General features: G+C 41.5%; 1 protein-coding gene across 2 annotated transcripts; it reads left to right on the forward strand.

The window, feature by feature from the left end:
• The first annotated feature begins 291 nt into the window (after positions 1-291).
• Positions 292-25400, forward strand: LOC145447779 (centrosome and spindle pole associated protein 1-like). 2 transcript variants are annotated; one of them, XM_080326048.1, is made up of 28 exons: positions 292-575; positions 942-1154; positions 1725-1838; positions 3527-3760; positions 4872-4969; positions 5159-5245; positions 6465-6666; positions 7341-7494; positions 9251-9359; positions 9425-9577; positions 12621-12743; positions 12802-12950; positions 13008-13068; positions 13307-13406; positions 14787-14934; positions 14992-15064; positions 15144-15219; positions 16440-16544; positions 17155-17439; positions 20201-20313; positions 20377-20477; positions 20688-20799; positions 21447-21575; positions 22129-22257; positions 22737-22818; positions 22880-23025; positions 24638-24828; positions 24976-25400. In XM_080326048.1, the coding sequence occupies exons 1-28, from the start codon at positions 453-455 to the stop codon at positions 25188-25190; spliced, it is 3825 nt and encodes a 1274-aa protein (XP_080182174.1). In that variant the 5' UTR covers positions 292-452; the 3' UTR covers positions 25191-25400. The 2 variants fall into 2 exon arrangements, with proteins under 2 accessions (XP_080182174.1, XP_080182175.1); XM_080326049.1 differs by lacking the exon at positions 3527-3760 and having other exon boundaries at positions 295-575.
• Positions 25401-26011: the final 611 nt, after the last annotated feature.

Here is a 26011-nt window from a genome sequence, read left to right on the forward strand (position 1 = left end):
CCTTCCTATCTTTTCGTTGTATCGCAAATTTTTGTGGTGTATTGAACTGATAAAAATTGCTAGTAAGCCGAACCGATCGTGTACTTCTAAAGTCTATGCTAACATCACAACGTAACCACGCTATACTAATCAATATTTTTGCCATAAATGGTGCAGAGAATAAATGTTGAACCGTTCGTTGGATGGAAAAAGGAGAATTTACTGGAAAGGATTTTATTTTCGTAAAATAAAGCTAGGAATCGTCTTTACTCTCTACTGCCGTTAGAAAGGCCAAACAGAAGAATTTCACGGCTGATTGCCATCTAGTGGTGTATCCCGGGAAGCTGTTTTGACGTTGCTAACCCAGAAGCAACGGCTGTGTATTCGTTGGGTTTGTCAGTATTTACGAATCATAATACGAGAATTGAATTAAACATTTTATTGCGACATTGGGAAATTATAACCACAAAAAGATGCAAGAAGGAGAGGATTTAGCGAGCTTCATCGAGGAACAACGGGCAAAATTAGCCTACGACAGGGACAGACTGCAAAACAACCCACCTTCCTCTATCACGAACAATTCATTCAACAGACAGGTAATTTTGTGTGAAGTTGAAATTTGCAATATCTGAACATGTTCTCCTATGAGGAATTGGATACCGGGCTGCTTCGCCGGATTCCCACGATATGTTTTTAGGGCCTACCGGTATTTTTGAATGAAATGGCTATGCTGCGCTGTCCATTCCATAAGATGATAATTGGGCAGACCTCACTAATCACTATCCAGGAAACAATAAGTGATTTTTTATCGACTTGTCATTAGAGTAACATGTTTTCAATCGCAAATTAATAAGGTATGTAGTGTTGAAAAGAAAGCCCAGTGAAATTAACTCTAACAGTCTTCATTGTGTCAGAAATCTGTTGCCCAACCTCCAAGTGATTTCTGTCATCTACTTTTGAAGGTACGGGCACTGGACAAAGAGAATCAAATGCCCAGTGACACAAGCGCCAAGGCTCAATCACGTTCTCAAGCAGACAGAAATCCGATGCCGATCCAAACTGCTGTACGACCGCCGTCTACTCCCAGGATATTTCGACTAGGTGATGATTACAAGAAAAGGCAGGAAAAACTCAAAGAAGAACTTCGCGAAGATTACCGCAATGCAATGGCGGAGGTGGGAATATTTTCATCAGTATTCCATGCTTCCTTTGAGGCGTCTTTGTTTCACGATTTCATTGTATCAGAAATAGGCAGCTGGTATGCTAGCTGGTATTAGCTCGTTTTGTTTTGCACTCCAAAAAAAAAATTTGATCCCCAACATGCGATTTTATTATACCGTAGTTGTGTTACAGGCCAACCAGACACATTGGATTCTCCACAGGGCCAATTCATAACCTGATTTGGGTATTTTTTTATTGCCAGGTTTGAAGTCTGATTGGTTGGTGATGTGATTAGTCATGGTATTTCATGGTATCTGCTGTGAGAGTGTGAGAATCCTCATGTCATTTTTTTGCTATTTTTGTGTTTTGCCATATGTTAATGCTTCTGTATTAGTAGGGCATATGTAAATCATGTAGCAATAAATTCTGTAATGGTCAGTGACAATGTAGAATCCATTTAGAAAATGACATGACATGTATGATTATTATTGCGTTACCTAAAATAAATATATACGAAATAAGTAGTTGGCACATCAGCAAAACCATATTAGCGGTTATGTTTATTTCTTGTGTTCTAATTCCAGAAAAACATCAGAACTGGCAGACGACAGCCAGGTGGAGATAACTTACCTATCGGCGCAAGAAGCAACTCAGACCTTGGACTAAGCTTGCCATTAAAAGATAGACTAAGCGCTAAGGTAAACTTTTTCATATCAATATAATATTAAAATGACAAACTGGAGTGCTTCGTCACAGAATGGATATAGATTATATGGTATTCCCAGTAGGCCTATTATTGCTGCTATCATATATAACAAGTAGCTCTACACGTAGGCCTACCATATTTAAAATTATTGATTGTAGTGGAAAGCTGGATGTTTGAGTCAGAGTCAACTGTTAGCCGTAAACCGTAATGTATTTGAATTGAATACATTGAGCTCTATCACAGTGTGATTGAATACTGCAGTATTGAATACTACATTGAAATGTCTGTCACTTGAAAGTGATACAATAACATACATTTGTCATTGTTTTCCGTGACTTATAAGGAATTATTTTTTCAGACAATGGGCATTGAATTATCCAAGTCTATTATGCGGTTACATTGCATAAATAAACTTGATTCATGATAAATTGTGGCAGTTCTCTGCTTTTGTTGAAGAAATAATATGTGTTATTCCTTGCTGACGATGGTCGGAAATGATATGTTCTTATGACCCAGTTGGAATACCTGTAAATCAATTGATGCCTAATGACACAAATTCTCACTTTGAATGTACAGTGATCACCGATTAGTTGATATATTTGGCGCATAATGTGATTGGGAATTTAGCAAGATTTGGTTTGTATTTTCTGGTATGTAGGCCTATCAATTGTCGAAGTACTCTGAAGTCTCAAGCAGTACTTGAAAATTCCACTGGCACCTGAAATTAACTCTCTAGCTGTTCCTTTTTGATTCTCCAAAATGTAATCTCACTGAACTCACTTACCACCGAGCACTTCTCATTTCATATACGCACTGCACAGTTTTGGATGCTATTTCAGACACTCATGAGATCACATCACTGTACTAATTATATAGTGGTATAAGATTGATCGTATTTGAATTAATCTTGGTATGTGTTATCGTGTGCCTTATCGTTAACAAGACTTGAAATGTTTGTTTTGTGGTACAACATTCTACTTCGAATATACCTACCAAATGAATTGATGGAATGAAGTATAACATAAATCCTAATAGGAAATTGTTTCTTACAATTTGTGATATTTTCCTAATGCGAAATTAATGTACCGGTAACTAAAGCACTACATATTCTAAATTATTTTATTATCATCTATTTACTGTTTGCGTTAACCCACTTTTTCCTGTAACACTAGATTGTCACAGGGTTTGTGAATTTTCTCCAGCTCATGTGAATATAAACAGGATCTAATTGAAGATAATCTGCCTGATGGCCTCTAATATATCGATATGTGCCTAGGTTGGAATGAATTACGGTACTATTTCGCTCCATGTTGAGTTGTTGATATCTAGATAGGATGGGATAGATAGGATAGAGTGTGAAGTATTGGAGAAAAATGCTGAAGCTTTCGATAGGGACATCAAACTGCGTAGACTACTTATCAGTATGATCATAAAGCAAGCTATGCTTCAAGTTCATGTAAATCCAAGTCAACTAAATGCTGTAACTAAAATTAACTAGATAAAAAGATTATCACAGTGCCACCCTTTCATGTAAAGGTCAATATATTTCACACGGTAATTGTTGATTACTTCAATTATGCTGTGCCCGATGTGTCGTCTGGATTTCCCCAGACAATAATTTGCGTCGGCCTCGGCGAAAACGTCAGAAAGCTCATTGTACGTGTTGAATTAACCCAAAAGGAACGGATGCGGCTGCAGAGAAATCGGGAATACAACAATTATCTCCTTACTAAAGAAGAATTGGAACGTCAACGCCGCGCTGCCAGAAGCCTGTCGCGTTCCCCTGTTCGATTGGCACCGGAAGCGACTCCCGTAACCAAATATTTTGCTGCTCCGACCACTAATGCCACCGATTTTAATACTGTATCAAAATCATCCGGTGCCCATGATGCTGTACAGCGGCAAGGTCCATCTGTGAGTGGTCGTCATTAGCAAGTGCATGATAGTGCTTCGACCGCATCTCTGTGTAGTTTGCTGCCGTACTGTCAAAGGCATACGCCTTTCGCTACCATTGTGACTGGGTTAGAATAAGTTCTACCGGCTTCATCTTGAACCTGTAGCGCTCAAAGTGTGGTGGTAATTTCAAGCATTAGTTTTGTCGTTAGATGATTCGATACCAAATCAGGACCTGAGTATTTCAATATCACTTCCGTTTGGTTACCAAAGCGATTCCATCTAGCAGCCTGTTTTTCAGACTTTATCTCTTCTACAGTACTTGATTAATTAACAGTATTCCTATCTGGACTACAGTTTGCGAAGCGAAGTTGCCACTTGATTTCCGAGTGGTTAAGCCTAGTAAAGGTCATTTCTTCCTCTGCAACTTGAAAGTATTGTATACTGTGGAATATCTTCTGAAGCTTTATTTGCATTTCCTCTGATGTCATGGTTGAAATGTAGACCAATCATTTTCTTTGTAATTTGTAGTGGAGATTCTAATCTGTTTGTTACATCACACAAATGTAATTTGCATTTAGTTCAAATTCTGATTCAATTGTTACTTTTCATTCATCGATCTAGTGGACTTAGTTGTAATTTCTTTGCTTTAGAAATGTTATTGACACATCTTCCCTACAAGTAATAAAAATATGGTGTACAAGATTGTTTTGGAATATTTTGATTCTTTGTAAATTAATGATAGCCTACTATAAGGAACGTGCGATGTACGACCCTACTATGATTATGCAATTGTGAAAAGAACTAGTAGGACAGGCATGAGCAAATGAGAATATTATGCGATGTGAAAATTTCCGATGAATTGTGGACTCCCAGGTTAAATCCAGTAGCATGTGTCCAGTGCTATGGAGACTGCATGCATGCGACATGAGCATTCTTTAAAGAAGAAACGTCAGTAATTAAATGTGGATCGAAATCCGCCAATATACCGTAGTTCTCATGCCTGAACCTACCCAAAAAAGTTGCTCACCTATGTGAGAGTGTGATTCCTTATCTATGAAAGCTCCAGCTCGGTAGCGCACTGTTCAGTCATTGTTTTCGATTGCTGACAAATACATCATAATATTACCAGGTGAAAGATGCAGGCACTGAGACTTACGAAGAACTGCTCGCAAGGAAGAGAAAGCAAGAGAAATCCTACCGTGGCGCCGATCATGAAGACGATGTTAGGTAGGTTTAGTCTTGTAGCATACCTGAAAAATACCTGCATATTGCATGATCTGGCTACTTTGTCTTTGGTTACTTTGCTCGCAAACAATCAGATCCGCGCATCAACCATTGAGCGGCTAACGCATGTTGTGCATGGTGCGAGCATTTCGAACGATTTCAAACTATCAAGACGCATAATCATCTTAACAGAGGTAAACCGGCTCCTCGACACCGCGACGAACCTGACGAGGGTTATTATTCAAACAGACGAGTCCGATTCCCACGAAAAGAACGGAGGTAACGATTATCTTATTATAGTTCATGTTTCTGGAATGATGAGATCTAATTTATATGTTGCACACAGTGTTTTTCGTCCGGTACATAATTGCTAACGTAACAATATTGCAGAGTGGGTTTGATACCTAGGATAGCCATAAATTTTATACAGCATATATCTATGTCAGGTTGTGATGGAATGTGATATATACCCGTTCCTTGTATGTGCTTTGATGATCACCTCAGTTACCAGTGAATTCGACACTTGTCAGCCCCTAACCCTAACCGGAATACAATAATACATAGATACCGAGTGCCGAATTCAACAATTTACGCTCATATTCAGTGAAACATTCTCTTTCGAATTATTAATGCAATTTTGATGCATCGCCATTATAATAATTGTAGATTACATTTCTAAAGTCAAATTGAACTGCCTGATTTACTGGTAATCCTCACCACGTTGTACTTTGAAACTCTGAGTTCTACACGAGTACAAGGCAGTGACACACAAGTCTGTGTTCTCAGGCTCGGTATTATAGTGTTTGCAATGAACAGATTAAAAATGCAAAACTCAAATTTTTTTGTCTGAAACTCAATGTATCTCGGTGCAAAACGCACCGGTTCTACCTGTAAAAATATCGGTGGGTTCTCGCCATGGTTGTAACCAAGTCACAAGGCTCCGAGTCACAAGTCAATCTCACTTTTATAGTATTGACTCGAGTCAAGTCGAGTCATTTCAATTCAACACCGAGTCAAGTCCGAGTCCAAGTCAGCGAGCTGAGTGCCGAGTCCGAGTCATGGAATTATGACTCGAGTCCGAGTCCAAGTCATTGTGTTGACTGCTCAGTTTCCAGTTGAAGTCTTGGTAAACCCAGTTTTTATAACTCTGTGTGGTGATATCGAATGGTTCGCATTTATAATACACCAATTTTCCTCACCTTTAGCAGTTTATGGTCGCATTTTCAAGTACCAGTACCAACAGACGAAATCACAATAGTGTGTTGGCTTCGGAATTACAATGAAATGTAGGTCTTCGCCGTCTAAGTCTCGAGTCAATGACTTGGTTCGAGTCATGCGCAATGCCTCGAGTCCAAGTCGAGTCAATACACAGAATGACTCGAGTCGAGTCGAGTCATTTCCGTATTTTGAATAAATGACTCGAGTCAAGTCGAGTCATCAGAAAATCGTGACTCGAGTCGAGTCATGACTCGAGCCATTACAACCCTGGTTCTCGCAGGTCTGAAGGCAGAGGAGACCGACGTCGCAGATCGGATGATTACGTCGACTATGACGAAGATGAAGATCTCGAATACAGGTCGCGTCGCGGCCGGAGACGCGGCAGACAGAAGAGAAGAGAGAGACGTTACGGCAACAGCGAGGAGGAAGATTCCGAGTTTGATTCTGAGGAGGAAGAGGAACGAATAGCACGAAGGCGGCCGGTTAGATTTCTCTCTAATGTCATGATAGGATTGGGGCGAAATCAAGAATTTGATTTCGTCCCGCCCGACTTTATTCTGAGTGTTTGCGGTAGAATATCAAAATGCAATTCCGATTTCAATCTTAGTTTCACCTGCTGATGCCATTCTATGAATGGGTAAAACTCTCATAATGGCTAAGCTGTTGTAATACCATGGGACGCAATTTGATACTTGTTTGTTGTTACCGTCCTGTTTCGATGTAAAACCACTCAAATATGTGTTTCATTGGTTTAAGATGTATCATACTCATTGTGCCGATTTCTTACGAAGTGATTATGTTACGATGATATTAACTGTGCATATTCGACCCTAAAATTACATTTTGAGAAAATACTCATGTTTCTAGTGAAATTTGAAAAAAATTCTTCTTTTGAGACGTATAGGGAAGTGCATATTCCGCTTCTTTGGCATTAAAATTAGCTCTTTAACACATCCGGTAACGGAGTTATAGCATTTTTTTATTGGATTCAACCCCTGCCAGTCCTAGGCGTCAGAAAAAATTCTCATGAAAATATTTTAAAGCTTAGTTTGGGGACCTCTTTTGTATAAGTGATTTATCATTTTTCACTCCTCCCCGCTGCGGGAGCTAGTTGGAATGTCGTCAGTCTTTGAGTCTGAAACACGCTCCACTTCAGAACGCGTCAATCGAAAGGCGACAAGCGATACCCCCTTCGTATCAAAGAGAGGAAACTACTTTGTCGCTGGATGCGCCGGTGACAAAGCCCAATATACAGATCGGAAACGTCCGGTCCAGATCCGTCCCTCCGAATGACTTCCAACAATATACAGGCAAGTTTTCATCATAGTAAGCGTGCGGGCAGCATTGATCAGTCGCTCTGGCGTTGCTGATCTAGCGTTAATCGCGCGCAGGCTGTAAGAGATTATCGAACGATTATGGATTAGAATGGTGCCGCTCATGTGTTGATGCTGAAACCATGCTTGTTAATTATGATCTGTCAGAGATTCTCGCATGCTTTTCCATGTTCGATTTGGTATGACTTTTCGTATATATTGCTCCATATTATTTTTAAAGGCTTCTTTTTTCCTAATATCCTATCGAGTGCCAGTTAGAGGTAGCTTATAAAACTTTCGTCAAATTGGTCTCAAGCAAATCAAGTTAGTTAGTTGTGGAGTCATTAATTTTATGCTAGAGCATAGTTTCCAACCTTGGGGTCGTTTGCCTTTTTGATGGGGGTCACCCAAGATTTTTTTTGTGGTTTTAGTAATCAGGCTACCAAATTTAGAAATGGGTCGCAGAAGATTTTCAAATTTGAAATTGCGTCGCGACCACAAAAAGGTTGGCAACCGCTGCTTTAGCGCACAAAATGTTACCAAATATTTTAACAAATAACGTTTTAGGTATTTTCTCTATATCCTGTATTGAAATTACTCTTCATTGTCTAAATAATCTCGATGACTGCTAGCTTGCCTGCAATGGCGCATGGTTGGCTTTAATTTCACCACCCATGTCAATCTTCCGTTTTGATATATCCGCTACATATTCCAACAGCTGGCATTTTTCCCACGTCTTCACTGACCCATTGTGACCGCGTATTGTTCCATTGTTCACGACATTGTTTGTGCAATCGGGAGGAGTCGCGTAATTTTGAAATGATTATTGGTGTCCGCTAGGGCTTGATACAACGATTCGGTTACTCAAATCCGAGACGATTATTAATTCTAATGACGAGTTGGCTTTTGCGAGAGTAATCATTTATCAACTGAATATATAATTTCAATACAATATTTCCATCCATTGGAGCCTTGGCACCTCAATTGGTCGTATCTCAGCATCGAACAATGTGTTGCACAAGGCTATGAATATTCATGAAACTGCAGTTCTGTCTAGTAGTGATTGTTTTTGAATTACGAAATTATTTGGGATGACGTGAGGCTGGCATCATTATTCTTGCAGCCGCAAATAAGATGTATATTTGATCATTTCAAGTTAATGACTACTGTAATAACGACGTCATAGTACTTTGACACTCATGATTTTGTGGTGACTCAATTTTACCCTAGTCTTTTCTTCAAATGCGTAACATGTCTCGACTCGAGTCAATTTGTGTATTGACCCGACTTGAACCAAGTCATATGACTGGAGACTAGGATGATCAAGACGGACATTTCACTGTAACTTCGAAGAATAGTAGGGTCACCACATTGTTGGTATTTTGTCTACCAGTCCTGATACTTGGAAACAGGGCCAGAAACTGTTAGGACTGGGGAAAATGACGATATTATGAACGCGAGCCATTCTATATCACTCGGGCTGAGTTGAAAAAAAGTGGGTTGAGCCGGATTGAACTCAAAACTGAACAGTGAACACTATGACTCGTACTCGACCCTTTGATCACTGACTTGGACTCGGACTTGACGCGGTGGTGAATTGAAAATGACTCGACTTGACTTGAGTCAAAACTATAAAAGTGAGATTGACTTGTGACACGGAACCTTGTGACATGGTTCCAACCCTCCGGCTCACCCAGATACTTGATAGAGCCCAATCAACACATTTTCTGTGACTACTATGTTTATGTTTTAGGCTTGCCCGTCGGTCACGTGCCAAGCGCAAACACGGTCCAGCGCAGGAAAGCGCAGTACAGAGACGAACTTCTGGAGCAAATGGAAGCGAACAAGAGACAGAAACAGAAGTACTGTTTTGATCTGTGTTTTCCGGAACCCCGGTCGTTATTTTTCGATTGTCTTTTTGACGCAGGGCAAAGGAACTCGATAGAGTTACGGGTCTCGCCGCTGTGGATTATGCGAATTCGAAACAGAGCTCCAACGTCAGAAAGAGCAAGGACGCCAGCCCGCCGAAACGCCGGGCTGAGACGGACCAAACTCCCAAGAACAGGAAAGTTGGTAAAAGGTAAGAAGCATTGACGTGTATCACGCACTCCCAAAATTCTAGTTCTTTCACAATAGTATCGCTGGTTATGAGACTCGATTTTGTCATGTTCTCCTTCTTTTGTCTCATATAGGTAAGAGTTAAATTTCATTGGTTTTCCAGTGTTTTATTTCATGTGATATGCCATCAAAAGTTGATTTACTAGAGTTTTCCGGCGACTTGGGTGTGAGTTACCCATCTTCTATGTCACAGCCTATGTTACGAAACGGTACCAGTATCAAACTGAACGTGGTAGCTAGGGTTGTCCATAATTTGGAAAATCTCACAAATCCTGCGTATCAATGTCTCATTCTATAGATTATTGATAAAAAACGTCGATGAGCCTGCAATAAGCTCACAGGAGAGTCGTTAAGATTTGTCTAAATGCGTTTGAAAGTGGCTGCAACAGAGAGGGCGTACCAGCGACCATAGAACGGCGAAAAGACTAGTAATCATGAAATCCCGGCGCTTGATTGGGTAAGCGGCTATGCTTGAATGATTACGACGGTGGCGGCTTGCTGATCAGCTGTTCGAGGAGTCTGCTGACGGCCGTGAATCTGTAAGCGCATTGTAGGTTGGTCCGCAGATGATGATTTGAGATTGATTCAGGATATGTTTAGTAACATATTACGTGACGAACAAAAGACAGCTGCTTCACAAAAACGCTTGAAGCAGGACTGGCTTGTTGGGAAGGTAGCCGTTGTAGTCTGGGTACCTTGCTATCATCGAGGGAAAGCACTAAAACACACAAAGACACATTGCAATGGCACTTATGCAAGGGGCGTACGAATTTCTAGTTTCAGAAGGGATGTACCATCATTGATACAGATATAAATCTTAACAGTGATAATACTTTGTCTGATCTTATCAGGCTCTGGTCGTGGGATATAATCAGAGGTGGTCAAAGTAGTCAAGAAAGCTACTCAAGTAGAAGTAGAAGTAGCGGCAAAAAAATCTACTCAAGTACGAGTAGAAGTACTTCTTCCGTAAGCCACCTAAAACTACTTGAAGTAGAAGTAGAATTGACTGACTTTAAGTCTACTCAAGTAAGTAAGTAGTTTTAAAAACAGTCTTAATTCGTTCGCATGGACTGTCAAAAGCTGCAAATTGAGTTATGCGGAAGGTGCACAGAGCTTGATTCGTATTGATGCATATCCTAGGAGCTATCAATTTTCGACAGAATAAGCATTCTTTCGCATCATGGGATGCAAATTATAGTATTGATATCAAATTGCGATACTAACCCTTTGTTTACTAGAAAACCCCGTCTTAGAGAATATCATTACATAGCGCCCTACCCCATATTATAAGGTCCCAAGTTTAGGCGAAGAGCAATACGGAGAAGTTGTATCGGATACCGTTTCAACACTTTGCGCGATTAGTATACAATAATTACAAATATTGTGGATCGTAAAATTTATATTTAGTGTAGCTTTATTTTCGGAAAATAGAGGCATTACTACACTTGCTTTTATGCTTCAACATGTATGTTCTGCGGACACAAGAACTGGCAGCATTTTCCAGATTTGCAGGACACGTCATGGGCTGCTATGGATTACGATATGATAGGTAGCCTAATTGCTAGATTGCGAAACGGTAGTTTCAAATCGTATGGTGGCCCATATTTACTGTGATGAAATATTTAATATGCTGGGCGACAATACGTGCGAGAGGAATCAACCAATCCGGTACCTATATAATATTCACTGATACTTTCGTGAAAACATATTTCTCACTCCATATAACTACTGTTCGCGAAGCGCAACAAAATTTCTCGGCTTTACTTTACAGCACAATGAATCTACCCGTAAGTGCTGTCAAAGTCCTCAGTCATACCACAGAAAGAGATCTAAAGGTATGCACGGACTACGCTGGTAGGGCCACCAAAACTACAGTTTGCGTGTAGAGCTTAGCCTGTCCCAAATGAATCATAGATCATTACTGGCTGCATCACGACTAATGCTTGAATCAAACCAGACATGGATACATAAATGCATTTAATCGATGCGGTAGTTACACTTCTTCAGAATTCCAATGTAAACTACCTGGTCGGTCCACATATCATCTTCTAAGCATACAGGATTGTGCCCCGCAGCATCCATCTCACATGCTGTGCTGCACCAGTTTGGCGATGGCTAATACTTTACCTGCTCCCAGAAAAGCAGGAGGACTCGACGTAATCGCCAGCATATCAGACTAGATATTTCTCGGATTTATACTTAGTTCTACAAGTTCACAATCATCCGCTGTTACACCTCTGCCATGTCTGCAGTAGGCTATTGCTGCTGTAAACCTATCGTAACCGACTTTTAAAACTAAAACATTCAATGACCAGGTGTCACATATTATTGTTAAATCTCCAACCTACAATGCCCTTACAGAATCATCGTCGTTAGCAAACTTCTTTAATGAGTAGAAGCACGTAATCAGCAAGCCGCTGCGGTCGTGATCATTCAAGCATAACTGATTCACCAATCGAGAACCCTGATTTCGTGATTACTAGTCTTCTCGCCGTTCTATGGTCGCTGGCACGCCCACTCTACAGCAGCTACTTTCAAACGCATTTAGACAAATCTTAAGGACTTCCCTGTGAGCTTAGTGCAGGCTCATTGACGTTTTTTATCAATAATCTATAGAATGAGACATGGATACGCAGCATTTGTGAGACTTTCCAAATTATGGACAACCCTAGTGGTAGCGCTTCCTTTTTCTTGGCGTGTGTTGGGTTGTATTTTATTAGATTCTAGTTGATCATTGACGTGACAAAAATTGCAAGGTGAAAATGATATGTAACTGTCAACTGGAGGCAATTACAAAGAAATTTATTGTAGAAGCAACTTGACGCCATTACTTGATGATAAAGTCAAATTGACTTTGATAAGAAAAGTCGATTGTATTCTATGTGTCGGAAGACCGAAGTTTGTTAAAAAGCAATATGGCAGAGCGCAAACTATGAAATGTAGCTTGGTGCATTTTGCATGTATTCATAGCTCAAGATTTTTTTGTTTGAAACCGCTAATCGCAGAGTGCCTACATTCTCTGATGAATCGTCCGAGGAAGATGATAGACCCAGAAGAAGTCGGTTCGCATACCCTCCTGCGCCTTACATGCCCCAAATGCCGCCCCCGATGCATCCCCCCCAAGTCGGGTACGCAAATTTCTTCATATCGCAAAAACGCAAATTTACATGAAAATTTGAATACCAGATATTACCCGTCACCGTACCCGGGGCCGTATGGCGACCCGTACGCGTTTTACGGAGCTCGCAACCCTCTGGACCCGAACGCCGCGTACGGAGCCCCGCCCGTGACGCACCCCGGCGTGTCACCCCTACTCGCAGCCACGGGAATTTTGAGTACGTAATCGATTGACTCGCTCTTTGTAATTACTTATTTGATGTCCGCGATTTCAGACACGGGAGAGGAAGTTCCTCAGAGAAGCAAAAAATCCGTGAAACTGAATGTTCCCACAAGGTACGAAATGAGTTTTAATTTGTTGTTATATGTGTTTGCCAGTGATGAGTGGATTTAGCATTTTCAAAACTTTATCGAAAAAGATGAAAAGTCCAAATCCATATTCAGAATAGTCTTAACTTCATATCCGATCCAAATCCGGCAGAATAATGTTGGGCACTGTCTATTTGATATCTCGTGGTTCGGCCATTACCTTGAGTTAGTCTTTTGTGACCTGTACGATGGTGAATACTCGCAGACTATCCCAAAACGAGTCGAGCCTCATTGCCGACGAAGATAGAGATAAAGAGAGAAAGAAACTGCAGACGATCGAATATCAGGAGGAACTCCGACGACAGGTTAGTCGACTGTTTTGCTCTCGAGCGAGGCGGTCACTTTGATCTATCACGGTCAGTGCCTGGAAAATGCAGGGATAACCCTCTATCCATGAGGTGGTCAAAGTAGCCTGGGTAGAAGAAGTCATGGCATAATTTCTAGATGTAATAATGATTTCCGAAATATGCTCAAACTACATTGAGTGGCAGCGCCAGTTGCTATGAAAGTTTCTCTCACTCAGGGGTGGGCATTTGGGCAACTCGCGGCCGTAGAAGGAAGTTTATGCGGCCGTGGACACATAATTCAATTAATATGTGTTGGCGGCCTTCGACATGGAGATTGAATTTATGAAGTGACTCCTGAATTTTTGATAGATTAATTAATCTTTGGAAGATTTAATCACTCTTGAAATTTTCTTCACGCGATTCGATGCGACTTCATTTTCGATTTTAATATAGTAGCGCCCTTTGCAATATGAGCCTCGCACTACAGATGCGAACAGCGGAGGGAAATGATGCACCCCATATAGAAATACCAACTTGTAATCGTGTGCTCCTCACGAAATAAATTTGTTTCGTGTACGTTTGCGAGATTCCAATACCTCACCACTATACCGATCCCGATAGGAAGTCAAGAAATAACTGCATGCAGCAAAGTGACTTATAACAGTTAGCCCACCCGAATATGCATTATCATTTTTAACTTGCCGTAAATTTTCGAAAACACTCCCTCCGTCAACTTTTCACGTGAATCTGATCACTTGGACTGAGAAAGGATAAATATTTGATAGCAATATGTGAAACTATTAATGTTAATGACGGAATTTATTCGTGAATCGTGACCATAACCACATACAGTAACCATTCATTACATGACCACTAGCGATTTCAATGCGTATAGTAAGACGATATGTAAAAGTAGATTAGCCCGTAGCTCACCGGAAATGGACATAAGACGTGGATAGTTTAACACGGGTATTTGGTGTCAAAAGTCCAGTTAGTTCATTGCGTCTGTGTTCTGGAATGAGGCCATAAGCTACATAAGTAATCGAAATGCGGCCGGGAATAGCAAAAAGTTGGCCACCCCTGTGCTAACTGATCGTAAAATCTATCTCCACTTTACAAAGTCCAAAATAATTTTCCATAAAAAATTGTTAGCAAGTAGTGCAAGCAGGCAAATATACGATTTTTTTGGATAAAGAATCACTGGTCAATCGTCAATGGTCATACTGTGCCTGTCCAGGGTATAACTGTAGCTTTCCACAGCGGGTGCTCAAATGTGCTACCCACTGATTAATGGATGACTCGGCGTCGAATCTACAATGATAAATAGCATCCATCGAAGTCTGTTATCTTACAGATCGTATTTTGAAACGTTGCAATTTTGAAATTTCTCTCTTGTAGATTCACGAGAAAAACAGGCAGAAAGCCGCCGCCAAAAACGAGCTCGAGCAATACAACATGAAGATGGAGGAGGAAGCCAGGAATTACAACCCCTGGGGAAAGGGGGGCGGCGGCGCCCCGATGAAGGACAGACAAGGGAATCTAATAAGTGGGTGCAAAGTTGTCTATAGACGAAACAATCTCCTTACTTTGTTCTCTCGTTAAGGCGACTTGAGACAAATGCATCTGGAAAACGAGGAAGTATTACGGGACCCCACTAAATCGCAACAGGTCATGCAGTAAGTCGATATGGTTCATCGCCGTTGAAACGTCTGAGCTTGTATCTTAAGCGTGATGGACGTGTTACTTTCTTTACAGAGAGAAGCTTCCGCAAACCAACCTTTACCGTGCCGAAGAGAGGCCTGTGATTGACTTGTCGCCTCGTAAAAATGAGGTACTTCTAGTGCGGTTTGATCTCAACCTTTTTGTCTTCACGGACCCCTTTTGGATCGTCACGGACTCTCTCCAGTATTAGTTAGAATTTATCTCAATTGTCGTGCGACCGACATCTGTCTCGTGCCAAAATGAACTGAAGGGTATAGTAATAAACAGCAGCAAAATGACTTATCTTGAAAATAACATCATGCTGTATATAAAAATTGGGTAGACTTTTACTATTTCAAAGCGAATTCTGTAGCTGCATTTCTTGAAATACGCAGCCTATTCGTATCTATCTTACAGCTGACCTTAAATCTTTTCTGCAATAGTGCTTATGTGTATCACAAGAGAAAAATGGATTCCGTGGCGATGTTTCAATCCATTTATCGAGTAAGATTCGGAAAAGTCTTTGGGAATTTGTGTTTCAAACAACTCTTCACCGATTCGCCGAGACTAATAACCTCTAATCCCAAAGGTTTTCCAATGATTTCGTAGTTAACTTGATTGACCTTACTTACTCCAATTTTATATTATTTTCACAAACCCAACAAAACATCCCTGAACCGCAATATGTTTGTTTTGTATCAGGCAATTGCGAATTTAGCAATAAACTGAGTTTGCGCAGTGGGATGTGTCTGATGATGGGAGTCGTGAAGTTGTAGCAGTTATCAAGCGAAACTGCCTTGTAATTTCCCTAATAAAAAAAGCACAAATAAAGTTGTAAATCATTTTGCAAATTTAGAGGTTTTGCGGACCCCCGGTTGAGAGCCACTATTATAGTGTTTATTTGCTATTCAGTAGCTCGGCGGTTAGTGCACTGGTCCGTAATCCGAAGAACTTGCTTAAAATCGATCGCAATCACCCGATCACTGGTATAATTATATATCAGAATCAACAATCGTATCACCAAATATGGCGTTACAGTCATGAAAATTCGACTAATCGGGACTAACAGATGGCTCAAGTTCGATGTACTTTTTTCAGATTACACACAAACTCCTTCTGTGGTAATAGTCTGTTTTAAATTCTCCACAATTGCTGATAAATATGATTATGAAAATACTCGGGTATAATTCAATATGAATACATTATTCAACTGTATATCGAAGTTCTGTACCCATAAGAGTCTCTTAGAATAGATACAATGGAAAAGCGACAAACTTGTACCACCTAAAATGCCCTCGCGCGCTACACTTCGGGAACCACTGTTTTACATTTCGAGCGTCACATTTCCAGGGAGCTCTGTCGCCCCAATTCGGTCGCAGCAACCCGTTCGAAGCCAGATTTTCTGACGAGCAACGAAATCAAAGCAACACCTACAAGGACTATCTCCAAAAACAGGTAGACATTTGCGTTCCATCCAAAGAGTAGTCGGAGTCAAAGTAGTAATTCACGCGGTTCCGAGTCACGAGTCAATCTCACTTTTATGGTTTTGACGCGAGTCAAGTCGAGTCATTTTCAATTCACCGCCGAGTCAAGTCTGACTTCAAGTCAGCTGGTAGAGGGCAGAGTCCGAGTCATTATGTTACATGTTCCGTTTTCAGTACAATCAGGTTCAATCCACTCTTTTCAACTGTGCTCGAGTGATATAGAATGGCTCGCAGTCGTAATATAGTAATTTTCCTCAGTTTTAACAGTTTCTGGCTGTATTTTTCAAGTATCAGGACTGATAGACGAAATACCAAGAATGTGATAACTTTATTAATCTTCGAAGTTACAATGAAATGTCTGTCTTGGCCGTCCTAGTCTTGAGTTCTATGAGTTGGTTCGAGTCATGGACAATGACTCGAGTACAAATCGATTCTATACAAAAGTTGACTCGAGTCGAGTCATTTTAAGCATTTGAAAACATTACCCGAGCCAAGTCGAGTCACCAAAAATGATGACTCGAGTCATTGCAACCCTGGTGTATACGCCGCAGTACCGTCAAGATTTCTTTTTTCTTATCCAGATTGAAGAGAAAAAACGGCTCGAGGCGGAGAGAAAAGAAAAGGAGAGAATCGAAGACGAGAAAGAGGAAAAGAGACTGGAAGCGCAACGGCAGCGTATACAGGCCGAGCTGGACGCCGAGGTGGAGAAAGAGAGACGTAAGAAGGAGGCGGCCAGGCAGAAGAACGACGAGCTGAGACTTCAGGCGGAGGAGAAGAGGAAGGAGGACCAGGAGAGAAAGAAGCGAGAGGACGAGGAAGTGAGAAAGCAGAAGGAGAAAGAGCTGGACGAGAAGTTGAGAAAAGCGGTGAGTGTTGGCCGGGGTTAAACTACGCAAGTATTTCTTTGAATCTTGATTCTTGGACTAAATTTTGCTTTTGAATATCCTATCCGCTCATCCTATTACATTGGCCTGGACCGCTAGGGGTATTCAAAAACGACCCTTTTTCTCAAATGGTACTGCCTACTTGATAAAATAGTATTTACGGTGACCAATTCTTTAATTATTTATTATAGTTTTGCCCACCGTAAATACTATTTTATTTGAATCAAAAATTTTCGACTTCAGTAACTCCGCTTCCACCAGTTGGAATTGAGCCAAAATTGGTGAACATCGGACCTGTAAACACTCTAACACTTTCATGGGGTGAACAGAAAATTTTGAAAGTTTTGTTCATTTACCGTAATTTTCTAAGTATAGTACGCCCCCCTGTATAATACGCACCCTTAAAACGGCATGCAAATTCTGGGAAAAAGCCTGTACCCATGTATAGTACGCACCCTGCATTCGCAGTACATGAATAGCTGTGTTTTAGTACATGACGGTGTTCTGCTTTGCGATGTCACTGTCGAACAATCATGACATAACCATTGCTAATCATTATGCAATTAACGGCATTGTCTGTTAGCGATAGTAGAGAGCAGCCAAAGCCTGCGAGGCTGGCGGGGCAATAGTTCGGGCCAGCGACACGACGTCTTGCCCACAAGGCTTATTACAGATGCTAAATTGCCTCTATACGATAGTAGATAGCAGCCAAAGCCTGCGAGGCCGGCGACGCAACATCTTGCGCACGAGGTCAGATGCGATTGCTCAGGCCAACGGTTATGTCGTGCACACCACGCATGTTGGAAGGGCGACTGATTGTGCAAGCGAATATATTTTGCGCACATGGCCTGTCGATGAATTTGCGAGGATCGCCGCGCGCGTTTAGCAATCAATGAATGACCTAATTTCGCTCGCGTGCAAACGGCAAGCCAACTCAGCAGGAGATTGTGTGCTGTGCAGACGACTCTCGTTAATTGGCAACACGCTCTTTGCTAATTGGTAGCGCGTTGCACTGATAATACGAATTACTGGGCACGATGGCTGAAAGTGATGCGCGATTGGAAACAAACACGAAGAAAGGTGTGATTTCAAGTTTTTTATCGAGGGAGATTTTTTTCAAGCGTGTTGTTCCCATGTATAATACGCACCCCCCGATTTTAGGGCAAAAAATCGTGAAAATTTTGCGGATTATACATGGAAAATTACGGTATTTTTATATAATAAATAGAAACTTTGTACTCCTGTAGCAATGCGGCTACTGGCTGGAATTGAACCAAATTTGGTGTGTAGGCTTAAATTAAGTTTTATCAAGTAGCCAGTACCATTTGAGAAAAAAGTCATTTTTGAATACCATACTGTGCAATAAAATTGTTAAGTTGACTAAAAAAACGAAAAGAATTTAATTTAATTTTAATTTTAATTTAATTTTGAACAACCCTAGTGACCGCAGTCTAGCGTGGATTCTGATTTCGCGACCGACCTGTATTTGAGGATTCGGACTGAGTTTGGATTTACGTTTTGTAAAAGCTGATTTGAATTTGAGCTCGGTTTGAATATTAGTACATTGACTGTGGCCTAACGTGGGGATATTGTGATGGATTACAACAATTACAGCATTTTAAGATCACCGTACGTTCAATAATTTGCATTTGAAAACAGTCCGAGGTGATCATAATCAATTATTTCACATATATAATTGATTTCATTGTAAAAGAATGGTAACTCAGCTTTTTACTTTTATGTGGACTTCAACTGGACATTTGAAAACAAGGAATAGATTGTGCTAGCTGGTTATTGATAGTAGAGACGTCGGATCTGGGCAATGGATATATTGTGACATAACAAGTAAATGACGTCACCTTGAATTACGGTATAAAATTGTTCTTTCGTGAATCTTACTCATCGCAGGGTTGTATTGTAACCAAGTCACAAGGCTCTGAGTCACAAGTCAATCTCACTTGTATAGTTTTGACTTGAGTCAAGTCAAGTCATTTTGAATTCACCACCGAATCAAGCCCGAGTCCAAGTCAGCTAGCAGAGGGTCGAGTCCGAGTCGTGGTATTTTTACTCCAGCCCGAGTCCAAGTCATTGCGCTGACTGCTCTGTTTTCAAGTAAAGTCTCGTTTAAACTAAGTTTTTATAACTCTGTTTGGTGATATCGAATGATTTACATTTATAGTATACAAATTTTCCTTTGTTTTAGAAGTTTCTGGTTGCGTTTTCAAGTACCAGTCCCATCAAACGGAATCCCAATAGTGTGGTTGCTTTACCATTATTCGAAATTATATTGAAATGTCAGTCTTGACCGTCCGAGTCTCGAGTCATATGACTTGGTTCGAGTGATGCACTATGACTCGAGTCCAAGCCTAGACAATACCAACCCTGACTCGTCGCAATCATCATGTTGTGTTCCAATGTGTTCAAGGCTGAAGATCAATGCAGCTACGTAAATGTAATTGTGGTTACTTTTCCATGTCACTGTGATTGGCAATTTTGGGATTTTGCTGTAATCGTAACCGTAATGGCGCGATTCAGAGGCAATCGTAATTGCAATCGATTACTTGGATGCAGTAAGCACCCCGTTTACCATAGATGAGCTTAGATTTGGATTTGGATTTCAAACAATTGCATTCTAGGCTTAAGATTGGATTTAGATTTACGATTATTTGGATTTGTTCCAAGATTTTAATGTAAGTCTCTCGAATCATGAAACATTTTAACGAGCCACCCTATTTCTCTTTAGACCCGGTCCCCTCCCGTGCCCGCTCTGAGAAACTTGCCCCAAGGCAACGAAACCGACCGCCCGATTCCGACAAACCGCACCCAGCGTGAAGGACAAGGACGCGTGGCACACACGTAAGACACCCGGAGCGATATCATTGCCTTTTGTCAGACTCGTAGTCCTTTGTCACCTAACAGGCCGAATCAAAAGGTTCCGAGGACACCGCGGCCTGACACATACCGTGTAGAGCAGCCACGGCCGCGAAACGGAGATCGCCCCCCGAACACACCGTTGAAAGGTGAGAGACTGTTTTTTGGCCCAAATCCACTCGAAATTTTTTTCACTTTTCTTTGCAGACTATAAGAAATTTTTGTAATATAATTTTCGTCGTAGGCATTCGAAAATTTTTTCATTTTCATTTTTCTTGCAAGTGATTCGAAAAATTAGTTACTTCAATATTTTCGCGGGCAATTTGGAACATTTTTTATTTGTATATTTTTATTCGCAGGAGATTCACAAAGGATCTCCAGAGAGCTGTCGGCGTTGCGGAAGCAATTGCGCAGCGAACAGCGAAGGGTGGAAGATGCGTTGAAATCGAATGAAGGCCCGCCACCGAAACCGTGAGTGTCTGAAAAGTTTATTGCGTTATGAAGATGTTAGTCCTTATTTTGTATGACCGTGCAAAGGTTTTTATTGAGCTTGCAAATCAGTGTTGCTACTCTGGTAGAAGTAGAAGTAATTGCAAGTAGAACTGATGAATTCCATGACATGTCAAAAAAATAATCCTATCTTATCCAAAGCTTGTCACACATCACGTTATCACGGCCTTCCGATTAGTTATATTATCCTTTATGCTTAACGTGAATTTCCCTATGCATTGTATATCATGACCACCTTTCACGGAAATGGATAACATTGTTTTTACCGCGAACAACAATCAATACTTGGTCGAATGAAGAAACGTTTGTTATTGTGAGCACGGGAAATGTGTTGTATTCTGTGTTCAATTCGATATCGTAACTTCCTCTATTGTTGTGATTAGTATTTGATCAAGGATACTATAAGCGTTTGACTGGCTCATTTTGCGGAATATGTATCGTTAACGAGATATTTTCCATCCGACACTACGGTGCTCGTGAATACAACACGTAATGAACGTACGGCAGCCCGATCAAAGCATTTCCGACGTGTGAAAAGTGGAACCGCAACCCGATATTGTTTATGTGAACGTGTCGCATCGTACATAGCTTATTCTCTTTGATCCCAGGAACAATGATTACTTGATTGACCTGTCAAAAGCCAGACAAAAACCGGTGACTGTAAGGCGGCCTCCTACCGTGGATCGAGACAGGCCTGATTCTTCCGCTCTGGACGAATTCACGGCGTACAAGCACAGGTATAGTATGTTAGAAATTCAGTGCCTGTGAAACCGAGACCTCTTTTTTGACTTGCGCATTCCTGAGAACGGGCTGCACAGGACATTTATGCATGCCGTCCAGGCATAGTTTTGCCTTAAAACCAAAGAGCTGTTGAGTAGAAGTAGTGATTACCACTTGACTAATTACTGCAAGCAGGCGAAACCTGATTGACCACTCCGAAAAAGTAGAAGCCCTATGTTACCAATCACCTTTGATCTGTTGATACGAGTATTCGTGTGTGTTGGGTGTACTTACCAAACTGGGGTGTACAGCTAGAATTTTCAGGTTTGAATCAGTTTTGATCACGCAACTGCAATTTCGCCACAATGCCGCTGCTTACGGTAGCTGCATCTTTGTGGTTGATCGCAATTTTGTGTCATGCTTGCAATTCGATGACTCGGTATGTAGTCCTCATTGTGTCGCGGTATTCAAAAACCAAGATCTGAACGTGCGAGTTGGTATGCCAGTCTGTAGGCATTGTTTTTTTTGCTTTGGCTTTGTCGTTTGTGAATAGTAATTTCTGTTTGTCAGGCCGGACGATACCGCGTCCATTCGGATGTTCCGAGCCGAGTATCCAGAGTCGCCCGATGACGCGGCGACCTTGGAAAGGCAGCAACGGGCGCTTTTAGCGCAGCAGGACCGCAAGTTGGAAGATCTCAGGTAAGGTGCAGTGCGTCGATCGTGTATAGCTTCTTGGCGACGTGGTCCTACGTTTCGTTATTGATTTTTGGTATGGTAATGGTAAATTTCAATCTGATCCCAATCCAGTCAAAATCCATGCCAATCGCTGCTGGTCAACCTGCTACTGGACGCTGCTACCGTCTAGATAACAGAGCGGTAGAGCACGGCTTAACGAGCCGAGGGTCTCGCACGATGCGGCGTGTCCACGCAAAGTACACTGCGCATTACTTTAACAACTGGCGAACGTTCGATGACGAAACTCTGCATATGCGCTTGTCGGTTATTTCTTCATACAATGCAAATAGTTGCTAATGAATTTGGCATAAGAAATATAATAACTATTATTATTTGGAAAGCTGTACATCAGTAAAGTATTAATAAATTAGACAATGAATCTTTTACCGAGTACCAAATACGAAATATAACTACCGCCGAAACCGAATCGAATTTTGCCACAGAAATCAAGCCGTTATGGGAGGCGAAAAGGTCGTGAAACGCAAGCCGGAACGTAGAAAGCCAACGAAAGTCCAATCTTCGCTGGTGGGATTATCTGTATATGTGATTTGGCTCTTTGTCGACGCCGTTTTTTTACGTGTTTAAGGGTCCGAGCGTCGCGCAGTCACGTGCTTCGTTGCTCGAGGCGGAAACGGCCTATATTCCAGTTCGGGATGATGAAGATTACGCGACGGACGGGAGATATCATTACGATTCGAACCGGTCGTCACCGCCGCAATCCAGACAGAACCGGTAATGGTTTGGTTGCGATCTCATCTATTTGTACTATTTTCCCCATTCGTAGTTATATGTCAGTTGCCAGGACTTTACATTCCGCAATCGCACATTTATTACTGTCTTTCACAAATCACAACTGCCTAGTTCTTGAGTAATATTTGAAGCCAGCAAATTCTACTTCAAATACGTATCTTGTATGCCACCTCAAAGAATACAATGCCGGTTTTACATCACGTTAGAGATAATGTGGTATTTTTTCGACATTCCTATTTCATTGCTGCATGTGACAATACTGTGGATTGATCACGAATTTAAGGATATGTCATTCTCTGTGACCCGAGTAGCTTTATGCTACATGTTTGATGGGGTGCGATACGACTAATCAATGTTTCTAGGCTTCCACAGTAGAAAATTCTATCGGAACTATATTTTCCGCCAGTAAATTAACTCCTACTTGCAAGGAGCGTGTAATTTCAGTGCTCGGAAAAATTATCTGAAACTAATCGACTCGAATCGTTGGAATTATTAATCGACTCGGACGCGAGTACTCTAATAATTGTGCTCTGTCCTGCTAATGACATCACCGCTACTGTCCTTCTCACTCAAAATAGGATTGTTAACGGACAGGTGCGATGGATCAGTGTTGGGATCCAGTCACTACCTTCGAGTCACGAGTCATTGCACATTTTGACTCGAGTCAAGTCAAGTCACTCGATTTACAAAGGTGACTCGAGTCAAGTCAAGTCACTCGATTTTTGGAGGTGACTCGAGTCAAGTCGAGTCAAGTCAAGTCAAGTCACGAGTCAAGTCACAATTCAAGTCAAGTTGCCTTGTCGAAGTATGAGGCATGATTACGTCATTGCATTTTGCTAGCTGTCTGAAATACAGATTGAGTGGTCATTGATTTTGAACCGATGAACGAATATAGAGTATATACATAAGAAGGCACTGTATCGCGCAAATATACGCAGAACTGTTAGACTAAGTAAGTAATTGCCTAGCCTCAGTTTATAGTTACAAGCCAAAATAGAGAATAGAGAAATGAATTGATAAGATGCAATACCCATTTATACATATCGATATGATACAATTCGAACCTGCGCCAATGGTTGAGGAGTTGAACAAACTATATTCGAATTCAATTTCAATAAAACAAGAGGGTTGGTTAATGTAAGAACAGATATTAGAAATAGATATTTTGCTATTAAATTACTTTACTACTAGTTTACGACAGAACGTAAGCTTTGATCACTTCATTTGTGATCAATTTATTTGTGAGAGAATAATGACGGCTCAGTAAAACGCACCATCATTGAATGATTGGTCGCGAACAATCAGAACAAATGCAAAATACAGTGATTTCTATCGACACCGATTACTTGATGACTCGAAATGGACTCGTGAATTTTGCTCCGAGTCACGAGTCAATCTATAATTCTGATACGCCGAGTCAAGTCAAGTCCTACAAAAAAGGTGACTCGAGTCTGACTGGAGTCAAGTCATGACTCTAGTCATCCCAACACTGCCATCTAGTCGATATGCTGCCTCTATATATCCATGGCATCATTCTCCTTGGGTGCTGTGCCGCCCTTACGAAGCAAGATTTAATATGCGTCCTTTCTCGCAGCCGTCCGTCGGCCAGGGACCGGCGCCGGAACAACAGAAGAGCCCCGTCGTCGCAGTCCGGCCAGGTGCCTCTACACAGGACCCAGTCCGACAACTTCTCTCTCAACTCGATCAGTTCGCTGGCCACCCTCGACGTGGACCGCATCGCGAACAAAAACAGCAACAGACTCGATAAGTTGCGTATCATACAAGGTACGTGAAAATTCCTGTGAACCGGGGGTGTCAAATGTTCAAGTAGAAGTGGAAGTAGTATAGAACATAGCCACTTGAGAATTACTGACCATCTCTGCTCGATAATAGTCTCATTCGAAAAACACTATCAAGTCGCGATCTTTCAAGGTGACGACGTGTCTCTGACTGACCCCGACGATATCCTGGACCGTTTCATCAAGCAAAAGGGCAACAGACCGCCTACCAACGAAGGTATGCGCGGGGCTGGCGCCTCCAGATATCGAGACTATGACCAGGCGCAACTTGACACCAGGCCGCCGTCCGTAAACACTCTGGACACGGAGCCCTGGCTCAGACCAGAAACGGGACCGACTGTCGCCTAGGGACCATCATGAATGCAGTATTATCTTTGATCTCAGGCGTCAGCGATGAGACCGCGCTCCATCTCGATTTATTTTCCATTTTAGAATTCATTTAGAATTTTCCTTTTAAGAGCTTGTGTAATAATTTGTCACTGTACCACTGTATTTCTGCATCCCTGCGGTTGCAATCTTGTTTTTTTTTTATATGTGAATAAAGTATATTTGCTAGTATATTTGCGTGCATTTCCCGTTGGTATATTGCTGGGTTGCTACCAGAATTTGATCCTAGAACAGAGGTGCATAGTTTCGTCCTTCATCAGGCTAGTGATGTAGCCAGGGGGAATGGGCGAATGGTGCTTTTCCCCACTTGAGTTTTCGATTACAGCATAGTGACGCCATCTGTCTTCACGACCTGACAGTTTTATAATCATAATCACCGGATTTGTTAAATTGTTCGCTCAAGACACGCCATGTACAATGCGATGTAATGAGCAGATAATAGAGCAGTGGTCGCCAAGCGCCAACCCATAACGACTCGCAGGCCACTTCTCAAATATGGTAGAGGCCGCCAAAACGCAGTATCGAGATAAAATCGTCCACACTTTTGCGTCAATATAACGCTGTGCTCTCGAACATGGACCACTGGCATAGTACCATAAAGTATTATTTTATTAAAGAAATACCAATACAAAAAATATCATGATCACCAATTTTATGTCACTTTGAACTATGACCTGCGCACGATACGTGACAACGCTTTTCAACGACTAAAGAATCGGCATTGGTGCTGGCGAGACACGGTACTGGTACTGGTGCGGATCGGATCGACAAATGCTCTGGTC

This window comes from Botryllus schlosseri, chromosome 10 (assembly GCF_051294905.1).
Source record: "Botryllus schlosseri isolate E-star chromosome 10, Bs_hap1, whole genome shotgun sequence".
In the NCBI taxonomy this organism is placed as follows: Eukaryota; Metazoa; Chordata; class Ascidiacea; order Stolidobranchia; family Styelidae; genus Botryllus; species Botryllus schlosseri.

Coding starts and splice junctions, on each gene's coding strand:
- LOC145447779 (XM_080326048.1), top strand. CDS start 453: ATGCAAGAAGGAGAGGATTTAGCGAGCTTCATCGAGGAACAACGGGCA. Junction 5,246..6,464: donor TTCCCACGAAAAGAACGGAG/GTAACGATTATC, acceptor TGGTTCTCGCAG/GTCTGAAGGCAGAGGAGACC. Junction 22,819..22,879: donor CGAAAGTCCAATCTTCGCTG/GTGGGATTATCT, acceptor TACGTGTTTAAG/GGTCCGAGCGTCGCGCAGTC.